The sequence below is a fragment of the Scyliorhinus torazame genome, chromosome 6, assembly GCF_047496885.1.
Source record: "Scyliorhinus torazame isolate Kashiwa2021f chromosome 6, sScyTor2.1, whole genome shotgun sequence".
NCBI classification, from domain to species: Eukaryota; Metazoa; Chordata; class Chondrichthyes; order Carcharhiniformes; family Scyliorhinidae; genus Scyliorhinus; species Scyliorhinus torazame.
In genome coordinates this window covers 293,405,805-293,422,867 of record NC_092712.1, presented here as the reverse complement: position 1 = coordinate 293,422,867, position 17,063 = coordinate 293,405,805, and the positions used below count along the sequence as shown (strand labels likewise).

Genomic DNA, 17,063 nt, shown 5'->3' with positions numbered 1-17,063 from the left:
GTCAATGCGTAACCCAACAAGGCAGGAGAGTGGTGATAATACGCTGTGAGGAAAGTTGCAGTGCCTCTCATTTTCTGCTAAAGTCTGCTCCTGCCTTTCTGCTGACAGCAGGCTCACACCCATCCTCTGAACTGGGTCTGTATCAAAGGATTTTGATCTTGGACCACTGCGCCGGGGGGGGGGGGGTTTGGATGTTGCGGAGAGAAACGGGGGGGGGGGGTTTGGAGGATGTGGAGAGAAACAGGGATAGGGATGCGGGCAGGCCTACTGTGAAGGTTAATGTGGCAGAGGTTTCACATGTATGAGGTGTGAGTTTTAATAATGAACATTTTACTGTGACAAATTTCCATTCCCCTAGCTCATGAGTGCCCATTCAGTGCTCCTCACTCTTCTTGCCCTTCTGTGGTCTACTGCTATGCCTTGGTGTGCCCCAGGATGCACATCAGAAGTGGAGGCGAGGTAGCCTGCTATCTTCCGCACCCTGTGGCCTTTGATGTCCTTTGGAGCTGGAGGGTCCCGTCTGATTTACGGGTGTCATTGGCATCGCCACGCCACCATGTTCTGCCCGCTGCCCTGGAGCTGAAGTGTTTGTTTCAGTGAAAAAAACGCAGAGAATGCCGGCAAGAAAAGTTGCCGTATCTTCAGTCACTTCTTAAAAAAGAATTTTCACGAGCTTCACGCCGTGCGCGTGGCAATCTGCCTCTGATTCGCTCATATCAGCATCACTTGAGCTCATCAATCAACGCCTCCCTAGCACTTGTTCCAAATCCGATTGGGGGGGGGGGGGGGGGGGGGGGGGGGGGATAGTAGCCAGGAAGACGACTGCACGATTCTCTGAGGGAGCCCTCATGAAGATGTTAGATGGAGTGGAGCAGAGGGGGGACATCCTCTACCCTTGCTCGGGAAGACACGACAGCCAGCAAGGTGAGCACCTCCACATTGGAGGTGGTGGCAGCGCTAGTGATCACCAGTTCATTACATAAGAGGACGGGGATCCAGTGCAGGAAGAAGATGAATAACCTTCTTTGGGCAGCCAAGGTAAGTCACCATTCTCATTTGTCTCCACACACCCACTCACACGCCCATCATACTTCCACAAGGGACTCACTCAAAGCCACCTCACAGTGTCCAACACTCACCTTCCTGCACCCTCCTTTATCCCCCCAGTAGCTCCTCTCCTCTTCACATCCCCACGTCCACTCTCCTACCACACATTCCAGGCATCATTACCATCTGACCTGCCAGACGTCCTGCCTACAATCTCCCCATCTACCTAATTGTACCTCAAGCACATACTTTGTGAGCGGGCACACCTGCCCCGAGTAATGCCGGTGTTAAAGATCCTCACTCTGCTCCAATAGAAAGCCCTGGAGCTCACCTGTTCTGAGGGTGAAAGAGACAAAAAAGTGAGAACCCTCAGAAAATCCAGCCGCCGTGCCAGCTTCTGAGTTGAGTTTCTGCTATCCAGATGTCCCTGTCATGCACTAATACCATCTCACTTCCCTTACACGTCAATCAGTTGATCAGTCCGGCCTATCCTCTCGCCCTCAGATGTGAGGGAAATATTTCAGAGAAAAGCACTGAAGAGTCATAACAGCTGTTACCCGCACCCTCCACCAGTGCAGATACTCACACCATGGTGGGATTAACTGGTACGCAGGCCCCTGGGTCAGTAACGGGTGAGCACCTCAAAACTGACGATCCACAACAGGTGGAGGCAACGACATCCGAGGGAATCTGGCGCTTGGGCGTTGGGGAAACTGGAGCCCTGGACACGGCTGCGCCCCAGTCAGGTGACGTGCCCCTGGGTTCGGTCATCCCCAACTACTGGAGCTATGAAAGCAGAGTCGTGACAATCAAGGAGGGGTGTTAGCATCCCTTCTTGGACAGCAAGGCCGATTGGAGGAGTCCCATAGCAGTCTGAGGAGTGCGAGTCATCACACCGAGGCAACCAGGCCAACACTTAAGAGGGTGACATCCACAGTGGAGACATTGGTGCAGGACGTGCACTCCATGGCAGGGAATGTACACCCCATGGTTCAGGCCATGCACTCTATAGCTGAGGGTGTGAGCTGCATGGTGCAGGGCATCAAATGCATGGTACAGGCACTTGTGGACGTCCATGACACACCTCCAGTCTCATTTCACGAAAGAGAAAAGCACAACAACATTGGTGCTGCCTGAAAAAGGCCCAGGCCTTCAAGGTACAGGCCCTCCAGGTGATGCCTGCCAAGTTCATCTCAGGCATCAGGGCATGGCAGGCAGAAGGCAACCTCAAATCAGAAGTGGATCCTGGGGAAACACCTAGATGTAGTGGCGGGCACACCGGTGGTATTGGTCAACGCGTGTGCACCGAATTAGGATGGCATGGCATTCATTAACAAGGTGCTGGCGTCTATCCCAGGCCTTGATTCCCATCAGCTAATTATGGGGTGGGGGGACTTTCAATTGTGTTTTGGATCCTAGATTGGATAGGTCGAGTCCCAAGTCTCGGAGTCTATCACGGGTGGCGAAGGTGTTATTGGAGATCATGAAACATATGAGGCGTGGAGCAGACCCATGGATGTTTAAGTTTCTGAGGGATAAGAAGTTTTTTTTCCTCATGTCCATTGGGTCTACTCTCAGATTGACATGTTTGTGGTTGGTAAGTCTCTTCACCTGGGATTGGGGGGGGGGGCAGAGGGAGGGGTGGTGAGGGGGGTACTCAGCAATAAGTATATTGGATCATGCTCCGCATTGTGTGGACGTGACGTTGGAACCAGGCTGCTGTCAGTGACCCCGTGTTGCTTGTGGATAAGAGATTTTGTGAGCGGGTATCCACTCTCCATTGGGAGTAGGTTGAGTACAACAGGAATGAGGCGGTCTTGCCATCCACGCTCTGGGATGCGCAGAAGGCGGTTGTTAGTGGGGGGGGGGGGAAAGAGATAATCTCCTTTAAGGCACATCAGGATAGATCTGGGAAAGTGGAGAGGCAGTGACTGGTGGACTCCATTCTCGTGGTGGACTGCCAGCACTCGATTGTCCCGACGCCAGAGTTATTGGCGGACAGAAATTGCAAATGGATTTTGAGTTATTGCCAACGGTTAAGGCGGTGACCAGCTGCATCGTTCGAGAGGGGCGTTTTATGAGTATGGGGAGGCTAGTCGTCTGTTGTCTGACCAGCTGAGGCGGCAGGCTGCCTCCTGGCCGATAGTGCAGGTTAGGGACTCAGGCAATGGGGTAGTTTCAGCCCCAGAGAAGGTTAATGAGATGTCGGCGGCCTTCTACGTGGATTGTATGAGTCAGAGCCCCTGGAGGAAGGATCATCAATGAAGTAATTTAGGATGGGTTGACTTTCCCAGAGGCGGAGCAGGAGGGAAGGCAAAGGGTGAAGATGCCGATAGGGCTTGAGGAGATCATGAGTTTTATTCGGTTAATGCAGATGGGTTCCCCCATTGAATTTTAGTTTGCTGGTCAGTTGGTCCCACTTCCGCTGGATATGTTTAATAACTCTGTGTTCCGGGGGGTGTTGCCGGCCACGCTGACGCAGGAATTGATTTCCTTGAGACTGAAGGGCAAGGATCCAATGGAATGTGGGTTGAATCAGCATATTTTGTTGTTAAATGCTGATGCTAAGTTGTTGGCAATGCCTTTGGAGCCCTGCCCTGGGGGTGATTTCTGGGCAATGCCTTTGGAGCCCTGGGGGTGATTTCTGAGGAGCAGACTGGATTTGTTAAGGGCCGACAGTTGTCAGCCAGTATTAGGAGATTGTTAAATGTTGCCTTATCGGTCTCCTTCGGGACTGAGCCAGAGTTGATTATTTTGATGGACATAGAGATTATTTTGATGGACATAGATAGGGAGTTTTTTCTTAATAAAAATAAATTTAGAGTACCCAATCTGGGATTAATCACCAGCATTTCTTTGAAATAGTGCCACGGGATCTTCCATCTACTTGAGGGAAGATGGGGATTTGGTTCAATATCTAAGGCTGGTTTAGCACAGGGCTAAATTGCTGGCTTTTAAAGCAGACCAAGCAACGCGGGATCAATTCTCTTACCAGTCTCCCCGAACAGGCGTCGGAATGTGGCGACTAGGGGCTTTTCACAGTAACTTCATTTGAAGCCTACTTGTGACAAAAAGCGATTTTGATTTTATAAAGACAGCAGTTCAGACAGTACAGCAGTCCCTCAGTGCTTCAACTGCCACGTCAGCCTTTGATAATGTGCTAAAGTCACTGGAGTGGGTCTTGAACCCACAACCTTTTGAATAATTAAAAAATTTCAGCGGAATAGGGACAATCGTCTTAGGTAGAAGCTAAAAAAACATAATTGGGGAGGGTAATCAAAGCCGCCTTCGGTCTCTTACTCCGGGGGGGGATGGGGGGGGGGGGGGGGGGGGGGGGGGGGAGAGATTATTATTGAGAAATGCTACACCCACCTTGGCAATGACTTCCATACCAATTATAGGGTCTGTGAGGAGATTACCATCATTCCCAGCAAGAAAGTTTGCAATGTCAATCATAAGTAGACAAGTGAACTGCAATTGGCTTATTTGTACATTTAATGGTGTGCAGTTTATGGAGGACATAAAAAGTGATTTAAACAGGATAATATTGGCAACTTTACATAATTTATTCCCTTATTACAACTTTTCATAAAAAGTACTATTACCATTCTTTCGAACACACAAACAGCAGTATATCGACGTTCATGCTTGCTGATTAAACCCCTCCCTCAGAAAAGTGGAATTCATCTGGTGTATATTTTGAAATGCAGCAAAACACATTGGGCGCGATTCTCTGCTCCCGTGCCGGTTGGGAGAATCGCCTGGGTCGCCAAATTTTCCCGCGACGCCGGTCCAACGCCCTCCCGTGATTCACGGAAGCGGCCAGACCGGCACAATCGCGTTTTGCACGGCGCGGTACAGTGAATCGCCCGAGACAGCCAAAATGGCGATTCACCAGTACCCCTGCGATTCTCCGGCCCGAATGGGCCGAGCGGCCTGCCCAAAACGGCGGGTTCCCCCCTGGCGCCGTCCACACCTGGTCGCTGCCGGCAGGAACAGCGCGGGAACGCTGGGGGGGGGGGGGGGGGGGGGGGGGGGGGGCGGCCTGCAGGGGAGCGAGGAGGGATCCTGCACCGGGGGGGCCTCAAATGGGGTCTGGCCCGCGATCGGTGCCCACCGATCATCGGGCCGGCCTCTCTGAAGGAGGACCTCCTTTCTTCCGCAGCCCCGCAAGATCCGTCAGACATCTTCTTGCGGGGCGGACTCGGAGAAGGCGGCAACCACGCATGCGCGGGTTGGCGCTGGCCAACCTGCGCATGCGCGGGTGATGGCAGTTTTGCGGCGCCGGCTGCGTCATGTATGCGGCGCTACCTTTACACGGCGCCAAGGTTTGGCGCGCGTAAATGACGCGGCGCTGCTCCTAGCCCATTATCGGGCCCTGAGTCGGTCGGGATTGGGGCCGTTTCGCGCTGTCGTGAACCTCAACGGCGTTCACGACGACGGGAACACTCTGCCTCCATTTCGGAGAATCCCGCCCATCCTGTTGCAAAAAAAAAGTACTGAGTATAATGGGATAAATTAATAATAAACGAAAAGCTGGATGTTCTTCTGTGACACATTATACAACTGAAAACTCAGTCATAATTACGAATCTCCGCAGATAAACTTGCAATATGCAGCATCTTTCATGTTTCCAAGATGCCCCTAAAGTATCCAACAGGCAATGAATTAATTTTGAAGTATAGTCACTGTTGATATGTAGGCTAACATGGCAGACAAGTTGTGCATTGAGGCCCTACAAAGAAGACTGAGATAAATGACCAATTGATTTGTTTCGATGGTGTTGGCGAAAAGATAAATATAGGCCAGGCCCGCCTACTTTCAAATAGTACCATGGATATTTTACATCACCTCAGATTAATGCCTCATTTCAAAAGTTGAGTGCAATACTTTCCTGGTACCTCAATGAAATATCAGCCTTGTTAGTGTCCTAGAGTGGGGCTGGACCATGCACTATTCTGACTTAGGGCACAAGTATAAGACTACCACTGAGCCAGTATACAGGTGATAGCATAATGAGGCCCAGTCATTAGCTCTGCCAAGACAAAATATTTCAAAAATTTCAATAAAGGAGTGATGTAAGAAAGGATATCGTGAAGAAAATGAAAAATCTAAGTCGAAGTAATTTTAAACCACTTTGGATTGAAATATTTAATGTTATAGTCTGCATAACTAAAGAGAATTTGAAAAATTTTCACAAGAATGTTGGAATTGTGTCACTTCTGAAGCTATAGAAATACCAGAAAAGCAATTGTAAATAGCAACTGGATTTCACCTAATCCCTGCATTCACAGTATTAGAACTGCATTATATCAAAATTTTACTTTGTGGAGTTGAAAATTTATAAGAGCAACTTAAACTGTTGTTCCACAAACCAGGGATCTATTACAGAAGTCATTTCAAAATAATCTAAATCCTGATTCTTTGGCATAATACGAGACAATGTCAAAAATGACAATAAAAAAAATTGTTCACAGGAGGAGGGTGTTATGGCTAGGCCAGCATTTGTTGCCCTTGATAAGGTGGTGGTGAGGACCCCTCATGACCTGCTGCAGTCCATGTAGTGTCAGTACACCTACAGTGCTGTTAGGAAAGAGGTTCCAGGATTTTGATCCAATGCCCATGAATGGCAATATAGCTTCAAGTCAGGATGGTTGCAGCTTGAAGGTGAACTTGCAGGTGATGGCATTCTCATTGTTCTCCCAAGTGGTCGAGGTTGCAGGTTTGAAAGGGGCTGTTGAAGAAACCTTGATGAGTTGCTGCAGCGCATTGTGTATGCAACACACACTGCTGCCATCGTGCATCAGTGATGGACAGGAAGAAGTCTTACAATGTAAGACTTCTTACTGTGCTCACCCGAGTCCAACGCTGGCATCTCCACATCAGTGATGGAGGGAGAGATGCTTATGGTGCTGGATGGGGTGCCAATCAAGGAGGCTGCTTTGGCCTGGGTGGTGTCTAGCTTTTAGTGTTGTTGGATCTGCACTCGGTGCCTATCAAAGAGGCTGCTTTGTCCTGTATAGCATCCAGCTTTTAATGCTGTTGGATCGGCACTCACCCAGGCAAGTGAAAAATATATTAGGTCAGATAGTGAGTTACTCACTGCAGGATTCCTCTGACCCGCATGTCTAGCCACAATATTTAAGTCGCTGGTCCAGCTCAGTTTCCGGTTAATGGAAACCCCATCCTCGAATGTTGATAACGGGGGAATCAGCAATGTAAATGCTATTGTATGTCAAGGGGAGATGGTTAGATTCTCTCGCGTTGGAGGTGGCAGTTCGTGCCACATAGGTGCCAGGTAATGGTATTCGCCATTTGTCAGCCCGAGCTGGTATATTGTCCCGGTCTTGCTACATATGGACACTGACTACTTCAGTATCTGAGGGGCCACCACTGTACAGAACCAGAATTTCCAGAAGATAAAGAAAACACAATATTTTGGTCATCGCGAAGTTCATTTGACAACATTTTCATAAATTTCACCACATGGCTTTTGTTTCATTTTACTTGTTTTTAGAAAAATATGTTCACGAGATGTAGGTGGCCTGGCTGGGCCAGTATTTATTACCCACCCCTGAGGGCATTTAGAGTCAACATATTGCTGTTGATCTGGAGTCACATGTAGGCAAAATTAGGTAAGGATGACAGATTTCCTTCCCTAAAGGACATTAGGGAACCAGATGGGTGTTTACTAATCGACAATCATGTGTTGCAATCCCAATTGATGTTATAACTGGGTGGGAAGATACCAGAATGGAACCCTGGCTCAAAAGATAGTCATTTTTATTTATTTTTTATAAAACGTGGAGGAACAGAGTCACAGGACTGCTAATTAGTTTTAGCAACAAGAATAAAATCATTAAACATGAAAAGTTGATTATACAATACTCCTTTACTCCCCTCTAGCTTAACAAATGCACATCAATTTGAAGATTAACACGGATTACAAAGTATATTTTAATGGTCCCATTAACCCACACAGTCCCTTTTAGGCACACAGATTGGCTGTGGTCAAATACATCATTCTGCTCTGAAACCAAGTTAGTGTCTGTGGCTTTCTTTTCAGAATCTCCCCAGATGATTACAGGGAGAAGGCAGGAGAATAGGGATGAGAACCCTATCAGCCAGGATCGAATGGCAGAGCAGTCTTAATGGGCCGAATCGCCTAATTCTGCTCCTATAACTTTCCAAACTCACTCCCAAAAACACTCAATGCTCTCTTAATAATAATGCTTTCCCTTCATGGTTTACATTCCAAACTCCAGTCCAGGTTTTACAAATGTCACTTTTAAACAAAGCTTCCACTCCACTTTTAACAGCAAATCCAGCCCAGAATTTCACCAACCCCTTTAGGATTTCTTTGTCTTGACTGCTGTGCAAACTGCTCATAATATTTAAAACTCTCTATCCCAGACTGTATTAAGATAGCATCAAACATTTCACCCACCTCTAGTGGGTGCCTGGAACTCACTACCGGAGGAGGTAGTGGAGGCAGGGACGATAGGGACATTTAAGGGGCATCTTGACAAATATATGAATAGGATGGGAATAGAAGGATACGGACCCAGGAAGTGTAGAAGATTGTAGTTTAGTCGGGCAGTATGGTCGGCACGGGCTTGGAGGGCCGAAGGGCCTGTTCCTGTGCTGTACATTTCTTTGTTCTTTGTTCTTTGTACCTCTGTAGTCTGCGGTCCCACTTTAAATCTAATTACTGAAATTGTCTCTTTAACTCAGAACACTTTATTTACTCTTCCTTAAATTCTACTTGCTCTCAGGTGTCATAAACATTCTCTCTGTCCCAATTCCCTGGATTACATCTTGTTCCTTAGGAAGTTTGCATCTTTGGAACTCTCTTGTCCTATCCAGCTTTTCCTGGCAGACTTGGGAGTTGTTCCCAGTATCCTTTCCCCAACTGCCCTCAAATTTAGCTAAACTAAAACTTCTCTACCTTTCAGGGCACCAGCTGGTAAGCAACGACTTATACTTTTCACGGCTTTTATTTACTCTTCAAGCTTCTACACTCTCCAAGCACAATAGAATCACAGTTGGAACTTAACCAACCCCCACACATAAAAAAACCTTTGTCCAGCATGAATCTAACTTCCTTCCACAGAAACACTAAATTAAACACACTTAATGTTTACCAATACAAATATAAATCCTTTAAAAACTGCCTTTGTTTCCTAACACATGGTCATCATTAGACAATTACAGATTTATACTTTTAAAATTAAATTCTAATCTCACCATCCGCCATGGCAGGATTCGAACCCATGTCCCCAGTGTATTACCTTGGGTCTCTGGATAACTAATCCAGCGGCATTACAACTGCCTCCCCCGTGGTTTCATGTTCAGCAATGACTCTCCATCAAATCTATTCCAATAAAAATTTAAATTTAATATGCATGTTACAAAGGTTTTGATTTTTTTCTGCAACAAATTCTAATTTAGAATATTTATTAGAAACAATTTCTTATAAGCACATTCTTTCAATGTTGCAAGTATGATGGTGGTGGACATGCAACATTTTTGTTCACTTGAGCTGTGAAACTTACAAGAGCCACGTGTCTGTCTGTCTAAACTTGGGTTGTATATGAAAGTATTTTGAGTATACAATGCAAGGATGAAATGCTGGCATTGGGAGCAAATAGAAGAAATGAGTTAGCATAGTCCATAATAAGGCATATTGACAAGATCATGTGTTAGTTTAAGTTGAATTGTCCGAAACTAAGTACCACAAATATGATGACAAGTAAACAGAGTGATAACAGTATATTTGGTTAAACTGCAGGACATCAATATTCTAGTAAAATCAAGAGGTATGTGAAATTGCCAAACTTTGGAGAATATGGGGGAGATATTCCTCGGGCTAAGGAAGTCGCCATAGTCCCAGATGACCATAGGCTGCTTTCCCCTTTGAGGGAGCGGGTGGAAGAAGAGTTGACTGGTGGTGATTTAACCTGAGGATCACCACACCTCAGGCGAGGTGCAAGGTTGAGAAGACGTGGCCTTCATGAATAACCTCAGCCAGTGTGGGGATTGAACCCACACCGTTGGCCTTGCTCTGCATCACAAGCCAGCTGTCCAACGATTGGAGCTAAACTGGCCCTATTGAGTGGATCAGTGGCCATACCTACATACGGCCATCCCATTTTCCTCCATTTAAAATAACGGCCGAAAACTGGACCCGTTCCTTTACAGGTGCATTGTCTAATAATTGCGGGTCCAATTTTCGGACTTAGGACAATCTCCCATGTTGTAATGCAAACGTCCCCACAAAGAAAGTCAGGCTAATCAAAAATTAAGATGAGCATCACGAAAGCTGTCAATCTGAGATCAGCAAAACCAGAGATAATGCTGCAATGGGAGCTCATGGAACAAGCTACAAGAGTCAGTGGTCTGCTACCCAACCACATATTTGAAAAGTCCACCTCAATTTCAACTGATCCGGTCAGGAATCACCAGATTCAGTTAAGTCTTGGTATACTTTTTCGAAATCCTAGTAAAGACACTTCTTGAAACAAACTCCCACACAAGCTGTCATTTAGCTTAATACATAAAAATTAGCAGACTAAGATAGTGGTCACTATCTCATTTACCTTTCTAAGGTATGTATAAATCCTGATATCACAGTCCTGTAGTGTGTTAAAGAGGAATTCAGACTAGTCGGAACCCTTCTGGTGAACCCAGTTCTGATGAAAGGCAACACAACGTGAAACGTTAACACTGTTTCTCTCCACAGCTGCTGCCGGACCATCGGAGCTTTTCCAGCATCCGTACTATTTTGCTTTTGTGTTACTTTGAAGTTTGTTGCACCTATTCTCAGCGGGGTGGAAGCAGATGAATGGATCATGCACACTTATACATTTGTTAAGTGCCATTTTCCCAAGAAACATCAACATTTAGAATACGTTTTTGAAAAGGTGAATGAATGCTTGAAAATGCATACATACCATCGACACTGATGAACAAGATTAAAACCAAGAAATCCTATATACAAAGCTACTTTTAAAAACTGTACAAACTTCAAAACTGCTAGAACACACCTACCTGACAAAAACAAGTGGAAATTTCTCAATTCACATAACATAAACACGTGCGGTTATGTAAAGACTGGACAGTATATGTTACATACATGATCTAATAACTTCTGTTCATTCAATGCACACGGAAATGAGAACTGGAGACTTCCTTCGCGTTTCAGGAGATTTCAAGTTAGAAATTGTCCTCCGTGCAGTTAAAAGCTATTGGAAAGTCTCTTTCTTATACTCTCAGGTCTGTATGTAAAAGTGAAGAGGAATCCATTCTTTTGCTTGACAGGTTGGCCTACGTTTGCCACAGGATGGTCTACTTTTGCCACAGGATGGCCTACTTCTGTACTAGGTGTTTTCACTATTCCGGTTTAGGCTGCCTGCAGCTGTATTACTCGGCGACTGAAGAAATTCACGGAAGTCTTGGACCAGGTTTCCCTGTTCTCCGACACTCAGGTGAGGAGGACTTCCTACAGAGAAAGAAGAAAATCAGGGTGCCATTTTGACAAAAGTCAACACGTTTACAAAGAAGCATTTAAACAGTAAGTCAATCACATATATTTAATTCAGAATGCAGAATCTGGCTCAGCTCCTTAGGTGAAACTAGGATGGTCTAGTCATGGCACTGCTTTTACCAAGTAATCACAATTCTGGTGCCAAATTAAATATTTATGATTGAAGATAAATTGTTTAATTGTGAAGTGAGGTCACACCACCATATTGTTACCATGGAGATCTATTATCCAAATACAGAAAGCCCTTAGATCAAACAGAGGCCAGGTTTAAAAACTAAATCTGAAAATGTAAAGGCATACAAATGATGTGCATAGTTACTGACACGCAAACTGACCTACAACCTGTATCAGGAAGAGATGCCTTGTGAAGTGCAAATTACAAGTTGTTGGCCAATTGTGTTGCTTGCCATTAGCTTCATGGAAACAGCATTCTTCACTTAATCCAAAATTGTTGTATTTGCACACTAACTGCCCATTAGACTTAACTTTCTGTGATAAGATTAATGATGAACATAAATAGCCTTTAATGTCAGAAATTGTTTTTGATTGCTACTCACCTCTTGCCTAAAAAGTGAACAATTCTAAGTGTGGAGTTTCATTCTTTCTGGTTGTAAATTGAGCCAAGTTTTATAAATGTAACATTCTAAAACGTAGACGTTTTTCCGTTCTGTCTCCTTTCTTCGTTCTGTGACTGTTTTGACATTGAATTCACCATTTTAATTTGCCCTGCTGTTCAGTTCTGGATATTTTTCAATCCTTAAATCTCATTGCTTAGGAGACATGCTACTTGCTCCATTGTTCACCAAAGTCCAAGATGCCCTGTTAGCCTCACTACTGTTGTTATCAGTTTGCACTTACAAAACTTACTGGGAATAAGTTTTAAAAACCCAAATGTGTATTGTCTAATGGGGCATGCTAGAAGCACCTTACTCTAGCAGCAAACACATTCAATTCTAATGCTAGATTGGGCAGAGCAGAGTGCAAGCTTGTGCTATAAAAGAAAATGTTGTTTAGACTTGTTTAAAACACTGGGCTTTTCCATTCAAATATCAATGGGTCAAGTAGAGGAATCAGCAGTAAAACTATTGAAAGAAATCAGCTCCCAACCAACTACTTTCAACATGGAGCATTAACCAGTAGCAATTTTGCAAAAGAATGGTTTCTAAAGTTTTGTAATTGCACAGAAGTGGGAGCCCAGTGGATGAGTAAGAATAGAATCGTTTGGCACAGGAGGCCAATCGGTTCCATTCTTTGACAACGTTATTCAATAACTCCCACTTTCCCCTTAGCCCTGCAAATTTCTGCCCCTTCATGTGTTTATCCAAATTCCCGTTGCAGGTTACAATGCTCCCACCATGCATTCAAGTGGTACATTCCAGATCCTGGGCGGGCCCCCCCCGTGTGTTTTGCGGCGAGGAAGGCCGCCCACCATTGGCCGGCGACAGTGTTAATAATAATTCCCCGTTTTATGCATCCCCGCCGTTGGGAAACCCAGGTGGGAGTTCGCTGTTGGCAGGACCAGGTGATCCCACTGGCGAGAACCGGCAGAAAATTCCAGGCCATGATTTTTATTTCCTCATGTCACACATGGGTCTTTTGCCAATGACCTTAAATCGGTGTCCTCTAGTTACCACCCTTCTTCATCATTTGACCCATCAAAACCCTTGATCATTTTGAACATCTCAACAAATTTCTCCTCAGCCTTCTCTGCTCGAAGAACGTTTCTGGAGTCAACACAAACCTGCAGTCCCCCACATTTTTCTTAATCTCCCCTGTTCCTTTCCAAAGCCCTGGCACCCTACCAAAAGTGTGGTACACAGAATTGAATACAATACTTCCAACTGGGGCCTAGCCAGTGCTTTGGAAAAAGGTTCAGCATAATCTCCTTGTTCTTTATACTTGTCATGGATCCTGTAAGTCTTTTCAACAGCTTTCGCAACATGTCCTGCCACCGTCAAAGATTTCTAAACATAGACTCCCTTCCCCAGGGGTCTCAAATCCTGCATATCATTTCAAATTATATAATTTTAGTTTTTACAGCCTCTCCTCATTCTTCCTATCAAAATTAATCATGTCACTGCTTTAAATTTCATTTTCTGATTTTTCCGGTGTATGTCCTTAAAATTACCACCTTCTGCACTAAATTACTTTTTCCCTCCCAACTTTCACGACTCATCTGAAAAGTTCAAAATTACACACTGTATCCCAGGTTCAAGTGATTTGTATCAAAAAGAGCAGTGGTTTTGATACCTAATCCTCAGCGATATGATATCACTTTCCTCCATTCTGAAAAACCACTCTTTTAGAATCCATGCAGCCACTATCGTTTTCATCAATCCTCTGTTATTTTAAAGAGCTCAATCAAGTTAGTCAAACATGATTCGCATTGAGCAAATCCATGCTGGCTTTTATTTATTAACTCATATTTTTCAAAGTTCCAATTATGCAGGTTGTTGCTGAGTTTATCCCTTTCTTTTCTGAACACTTGCAATCCTCCAACTGAACGGCCAGCCTTTTGAGTACTTCCTTGATCTATTTTTAATCAGATCCAAGGTCTCCACTACCTCCTCGTTAATTGTGACACTGACAGCATCCCCTTCTTTAAAAACAGATGCAAAGTACTCATTAAGTTCCTCAGCCATGCCCTCTGTCTCCACAAGATGATTATTTTTTGGTCTCTAATCAGCGTTACCCTTTGTCTATCCAAGTACTGTAGGGCTGAACTGTCGTTTTTTGTCTTTCCACTCCAATGCTCAGTTGAATTTTAAATTTTATTTTAAAAGAGCCTCTCATAAATTTCCGAGGACATCCATAAACTTAACTGAAAGGTTAAGTGGCTGTGCTTCAGTGATGTCGCTGAAGAGGATGAGATGTCTTGTACTGCATCTATCGACCTCTGCAGATACTGCAACTCTAAAGAGCAAAATGCTATAAAAACGTTTAATTATTAAAATAACAAGAGGTAAGATTCTCTGGCCTCCTTGCGGCGTGCTTCTCGATGGCGGGAGGTGGCCAGCCGTTGGTTGGCATCGGGATTCCCTGGCGCTGCCAATGGGATTTCCCATTGAATCCATCCATGCCGCTGGGAAGCCCGTGGCTGGGGTGAACCTTTGGCGGGTTCGGAAGCTCTTGCCCAAGGAATTCAACAACTTATTTTTGGATGCATGCTGTGTAAAAGTTATAAATTTGGTAAAGTTTGCGTATTTAATCTTTTGCAAATGATTTATAAAGCTATTTATTACTGGAAAAAATGTATAGTGCACACTATACAGGGCACTGAATTAGCAAATAAACAATAGTAGTTGTAACTAAAGCAGATGCAGACTGCATGCAGAATGAGATCCTCAAACACCTGAAAGGTTACATTTATGTTACCTGAAAAATCGTACATTTCACAATCTATTAGACCATGGCCATAAGGACTACATGAGTACCAATTACAGAATGATTAATCCTACTTTCACTCTTCAGATGCCATAGCAACATAATTACTGAGCCATCAGCTAAGCCAGAATGCATTAAAAAAAACGATATTACAGAAACAGGTCACAAAGTAATTACAAATGAAGACCATACAACCCATTTTAATTCACTCATAGTGCTGCATCAGTTTGTTTCTTAAATGACAGTTCTTTCCAAGTATTGATTCCTTTCTGCATGAAGAACTATATACTATTTATAAAATTATCTTTTACCAGTTTGAAGCTGTATTTCTCACTTTACTCCCAGTTTTATTTAAGCTATATTAGGTTTTTCCATATGCGTACCATTACTATTGTAAAGCTCTCTAAAATACTTTGTTTCAGGAGTCTTATTTCCGTGCTGAAAACCCCAAATCTCTCTATTCTATTTGCATACCTGACATTGCAGATCAGAGCCGTGTGACTTTTTTCTGCATCGCCTCATGCTCTATCTCTCCCCTCTTCCTTGTCTTGCTGATGTAATACAGAGCAGGATGGACACAGACAATTTCCATTGATTCAAAGGTGGCAGGACACTGATTTAAGAGACATATTAGACTTGGAGGTCAAAGAGTGAGAGAACCATTTTCTTTTAAACACAAGATTGCTATGAGGGTGTGGAATCCATTAGCAGAGTTACTCAAAGATGGAGGAACCATGCAAATATTAAGTGGGTAAATAGGCAGTTAAACAAAAGGGGGAATCATTAAGGTATATGGGAACAGGGTAGGCATTTGGGATTAGGACCACTGATCAAATATTCACCAACCTGGATTAGTTGTGAACAGCCCGCTTCTGCTTTGTAGAAGTGGGTGGCATGGTAGCACAGTGGTTAGCTCTGTGCCTCACAGCTCCAGGGTCCCAGGATCGATTCCCTGCTTGGCCACTGTCTGTGCGAAGTCTGCACGTTTTCCCAGTGTCTGCGTGGGTTTCCTCCAGGTGTTTAGGTTTCCTCCCACAGTCCAAAGATGTGCAGGTTAGGTGGATTTGCCATGCTAAATTGCCCTTAATGTCCAAAAAGATTGGGTGGGGTTACTGGGATAGGGTGGAGGTGTCGGCTTGGGTGGGGTGCTCTTTCCGGGGGTCAGTGCGGACTCGATGGGCCGAATGGCCTCCTTCTGCACTGTAAATTCTATGATTCTATGAATATGTCTAATTCCATAATGAGCAGGGAGCTAGAAGTTCCAGTACCTGCCTTTAAGAAGTGACAATAGGAAGGAACAATATCTTGCTAAAAAGAAATAGTGACAGTGTGCTTTCAAATAGCAATAAAAGTTAAAGAAATAGTTGAGCTAAAAAAAAGTTTGTTATTCCACCACAAATGATGCAACTCACAGCTTTAGCACTTTGTCGTGAACACAACTGAGTCCATCACGCGAACCTGTCTCACATCCACAGATTCTGTCAACACCTCACACTGTCTTGGGAAAGCGGGCAGCATAATCAAAGACCCCCTCCCATCCTTGTTATTCTCTCTTCCTTTGGGCAGGAGATACAGAAGTCTGAGAACAAGCAGTAACAGGTTCAAAAACAGCTTCTTCCCCGCTGTTACCAGACTCCTGAATGACCCTCTTATGGACTGGACTGATCTGATTTCTCCACGAATCTTTTACCGTGGGTATCCCCGTCAGACACACTCCGCACCGACCAGCAACTCCGAGCAGTGTGTCCCGAGCGTCTTGGCAGCTTGTAGCACTACAGTCTATACACTTCACCCAATGTCTATGTATTTACATTGTATGTCCTATGTTTCTCATGTATGGAACGATCTGCCTGGACTATACGCAGAACAATACTTTTCATTGTAACTCGGTACAAGTGACAATAAACTTAAATCCAATCCAACACTGTTGCCAAGGGGGTTTGCAAGATGACTGAAGATAGGCAAGTGAAAATATCTGTTCTGGGAAAGTGTACTCTGTCAGTGTCACATCACTGTAAACCCCTACAGTTTACATCAGAAATCAGAGGGAGTACAGGGATACATTCCCTTTAAGATGCGGAGCGTA

At 44.6% G+C, this 17,063-nt stretch overlaps 1 protein-coding gene across 7 annotated transcripts in view; it reads right to left on the bottom strand.

The window, feature by feature from the left end:
* Window positions 1–7,813: 7,813 nt before the first annotated feature.
* The window catches only part of brd9 (bromodomain containing 9), a 109,308-nt gene continuing 100,058 nt past the window's right edge, over window positions 7,814–17,063 (bottom strand). For 5 of the 7 annotated variants that reach the window (XM_072509855.1, XM_072509849.1, XM_072509853.1 and 2 more), the window contains 2 exons: window positions 8,724–11,548; window positions 7,814–8,494 (listed from right to left, as the gene is read on the bottom strand). Coding sequence is in view for 6 of the 7 variants with exons in the window: in XM_072509849.1 (XP_072365950.1) it covers window positions 11,427–11,548 (122 nt within the window). In the remaining variant the exon portion in view is untranslated. Of the gene's footprint in view, window positions 8,495–8,723; window positions 11,549–12,150; window positions 12,285–17,063 lie in introns of all 7 variants that reach the window. The other 2 variants (XM_072509850.1, XM_072509856.1) reach the window with 1 other exon arrangement.